Source organism: Gaeumannomyces tritici (assembly GCF_000145635.1).
Source record: "Gaeumannomyces tritici R3-111a-1 unplaced genomic scaffold supercont2.50, whole genome shotgun sequence".
NCBI lineage: Eukaryota > Fungi > Ascomycota > Sordariomycetes > Magnaporthales > Magnaporthaceae > Gaeumannomyces > Gaeumannomyces tritici.
In genome coordinates this window covers 1-2,767 of record NW_008804594.1, presented here as the reverse complement: position 1 = coordinate 2,767, position 2,767 = coordinate 1, and the positions used below count along the sequence as shown (strand labels likewise).

Sequence of the window (2,767 nt, the reverse complement as noted above, 5' to 3'; positions counted from 1 at the left end):
AGGGTACCGGACGTGGTGGTGGGGTGGGGTGGTGTGTGTGTGTGTGTGTGTGTGTGTGTGTGTGTGTGGCCTTCGAGGCTTCGACGCGACCGCCAACGCCAGCCAGCGGGAAAACGGAAGGCTCCGAGCGATTGATTCCAGAAGGAAATGGGGATCAGGTGGCTGACACAGGGGGGTTGAGCGGCTGGGATTCGCTGTGCGCCAAGTGGGACCGCCACTCCAGCCTGGGCCCGCCGGTTGCTTCTCCAGGCCTTGTCAGCGTGGCCAAGCGTCTGGCTAGCTCATGCTGCCAGACCAGGCACGCACGCGAGGTCCGAGAGAGGAAACCCCCCATGTGGCAGTTGCTTGGCTGCGGTTTGCGCGTGCGCAAGAATCAACTGCGGACGAGTTGCGGCGGGGGTCGCTCAACCCGGAAGCAGAGTGCCACACACACCACGGCTGCTTCTTTATTTCCGACATGACCGCCTCCACACCTCCTTCTGCTGCCCCTCCCCCGTTCGATTTTGCCGGCAGGGCAGGACAGAAGATGTGAACCTTGGCTCTATATCAAGGTCGTGAGGCGCCGCGCTGGGCGAACCAAACCGGCGGATCAACTGCGCTGGACGCGCATGCTCCCAACCCTTTTCCCGGAAAAGTCGACGGCAACGCAGCATCGGGTGCCCGTTGTGTAAGGCAGGAGGCAGGTGCTGCGCTCGGACGCCAGGATGTGAGTCCGCCGGGATCAAGGACCGGGAGGCACGTCGTCGAGGTGGCCCTGTCGCGGTACTCGTCCCGTCCACGCGCAGCCCTTGCCCGTCGGAACACCTCCATACATACCGCTTGACCAGGCATGCGTCAGCCGATATTCAACCATGGTTGCATCCTGCAACCGTTTTCTGCAGCCACGTCTTGGCTTGTACACGGTAGCTTCTAGGTATTGACTGCTGTATACATCTGGGTAGATTGCTTCCAACATACCAACTTAAGAGTACCGACCTACGTGGTACGCATTCAATGATCCGTCGGGCCCCCGGACCATCCTCTCCATGATCGCTGGCACAACGCCCATGGGACAGCATCCGGTGGTAATCCAACTGAGCACCCGTGATCACCAAGGAAGCTCACCGGTGCCAGGGCCGTCAGCATCAGCCATCCATCAGGTGCCAGGTGCCACACCCTCCCTCCCGCCTGTAGGATCAGCGCGGACGGGTTCTTGCCATCCTCGGCTTCACCGGGAAGCACCGCAACGGGGCGGGGCCACCACTTCGACCATAATGCTGCCCTGGAAGCAAGTCAGCACGTAAGCCGTGGTATTCGTACCCATGCCTAGTAGGTAGGTGGTAGTTGCCAGGCATGTGGCCAACCATGTCCCGACACCAGGTCCCGACACCATGTCGTTAGGGTGGCCTCAAAGATGACAAGGGTAATATAGCATGGGAATGGCGCCTAATTAGAGGTCCGGCGTTTTGACTCGTCACCATTTCAACGCAACGTAATCTCCCAGCCTGCCGGGCGCACAAAAAGACAGCCCGGCTTGGTTCGGATGCACGCCGTTGACAGCCACGGCGAGACCTCCACGTTGCTCGTCAGGATGGGCGGCGGCGCAAACTGTCGAACCGGACCTCGTTTGGCAAAAGGACTGTCTCTTCTTCACATGCCATGTGCCGAGCGTTGAACTCGGCGCGTTTTCGATAGGTGGACTAACTTTAAGGGCGGCAAGGACGGTCAACAAAAAAACGGCTTTTTTCTCTCTCCAACGGGCAAGCGCACTTTCTTTGGAGGCGTCCCGTCGGCCGATAGGGTTCTGGAAGCATTCTACTGACTGATGGGTGGAGAGGCAGCTGCTCCGCAAAACCGGGGCAAAACCGGGGCAAAACGTGCCTTCCATGTGAAATGGAATGATGGACATTGGGGCATTGAGAAGAAAGATATCAACCCCATTTGATTGGCGGGTTTTATTGCGATCTAGAAAAGCGGTCACGGCCTGTCTCGTGACAACATCATCTCTCCCCAGGTTCCATCCGCACAACATGCCGATGCAGCCAGGTACGTGACATTGACGAATGCGACTTGAAAATTCCAGAAAGGAATAGCATGAGCCCGGGACATTGGCAATCCCAAAACAGCGGTTGGCCACAAGGTCCGACCACCGATCAACAACCGTGGAACATGGGACCTTCCAACTCTAGAGAAAGGCATGAAGATGGACTCCTGTCAATTCTCGCCGGTGTTACTTCAAATCTTCATAATTACCCGTACCCTCGAAGTCGCCAACGCCGGCTCGGAAGGGGCACCGACATGTGGAAAGCCAAGAACCACTGGACGCATGTGACACCGATCGATGATGCGCATCCAAATCCGGCCGCCGTCCTCGATGCCGAGGGCGGCTAAAAGTGCCAATGGGGTTGCGTGTGACGGCGATCCACGCCCGGCCGCGGATGAGCCATGCCCTCATGCCCACCACATGCGTCTTGCTTGCCCCCCCTCGCGTGCCGCACGCACAGCGTTGACCGGCATGGGAGTGGATGGTGTTGCGACGGGCACAGCCTTTTCCACGTCGGACAATCAGCCGCCGCGCTCGAGGGGGATTTAAAGACCATCTGTCTAACTAATTTCGTCCCCCGATAAACAGTCTCCCCTGTCGGACGCGGGACCGGTGAGCGACAGGATTTGCAATAATACGACGACGCCCACATCGCGTAAACTCTCACGGTCTGTGTCATTCTCACAGGGGGGGGGGGGGGGGCTGCCGTGCCCACCCAAGACCCTGCCTGGAGTTAGAGTTTTT

The 2,767-nt window shown here is 58.8% G+C and overlaps 1 protein-coding gene across 1 annotated transcript; it reads left to right on the top strand.

Annotated features, from left to right (window-relative positions):
- The first annotated feature begins 2,011 nt into the window (after positions 1-2,011).
- Positions 2,012-2,736, top strand: GGTG_13770 (hypothetical protein). Its single transcript, XM_009231689.1, has one exon. It carries the CDS (start codon positions 2,074-2,076, stop codon positions 2,368-2,370), a length of 297 nt encoding a protein of 98 aa, XP_009229953.1. The 5' UTR covers positions 2,012-2,073; the 3' UTR covers positions 2,371-2,736.
- Positions 2,737-2,767: the final 31 nt, after the last annotated feature.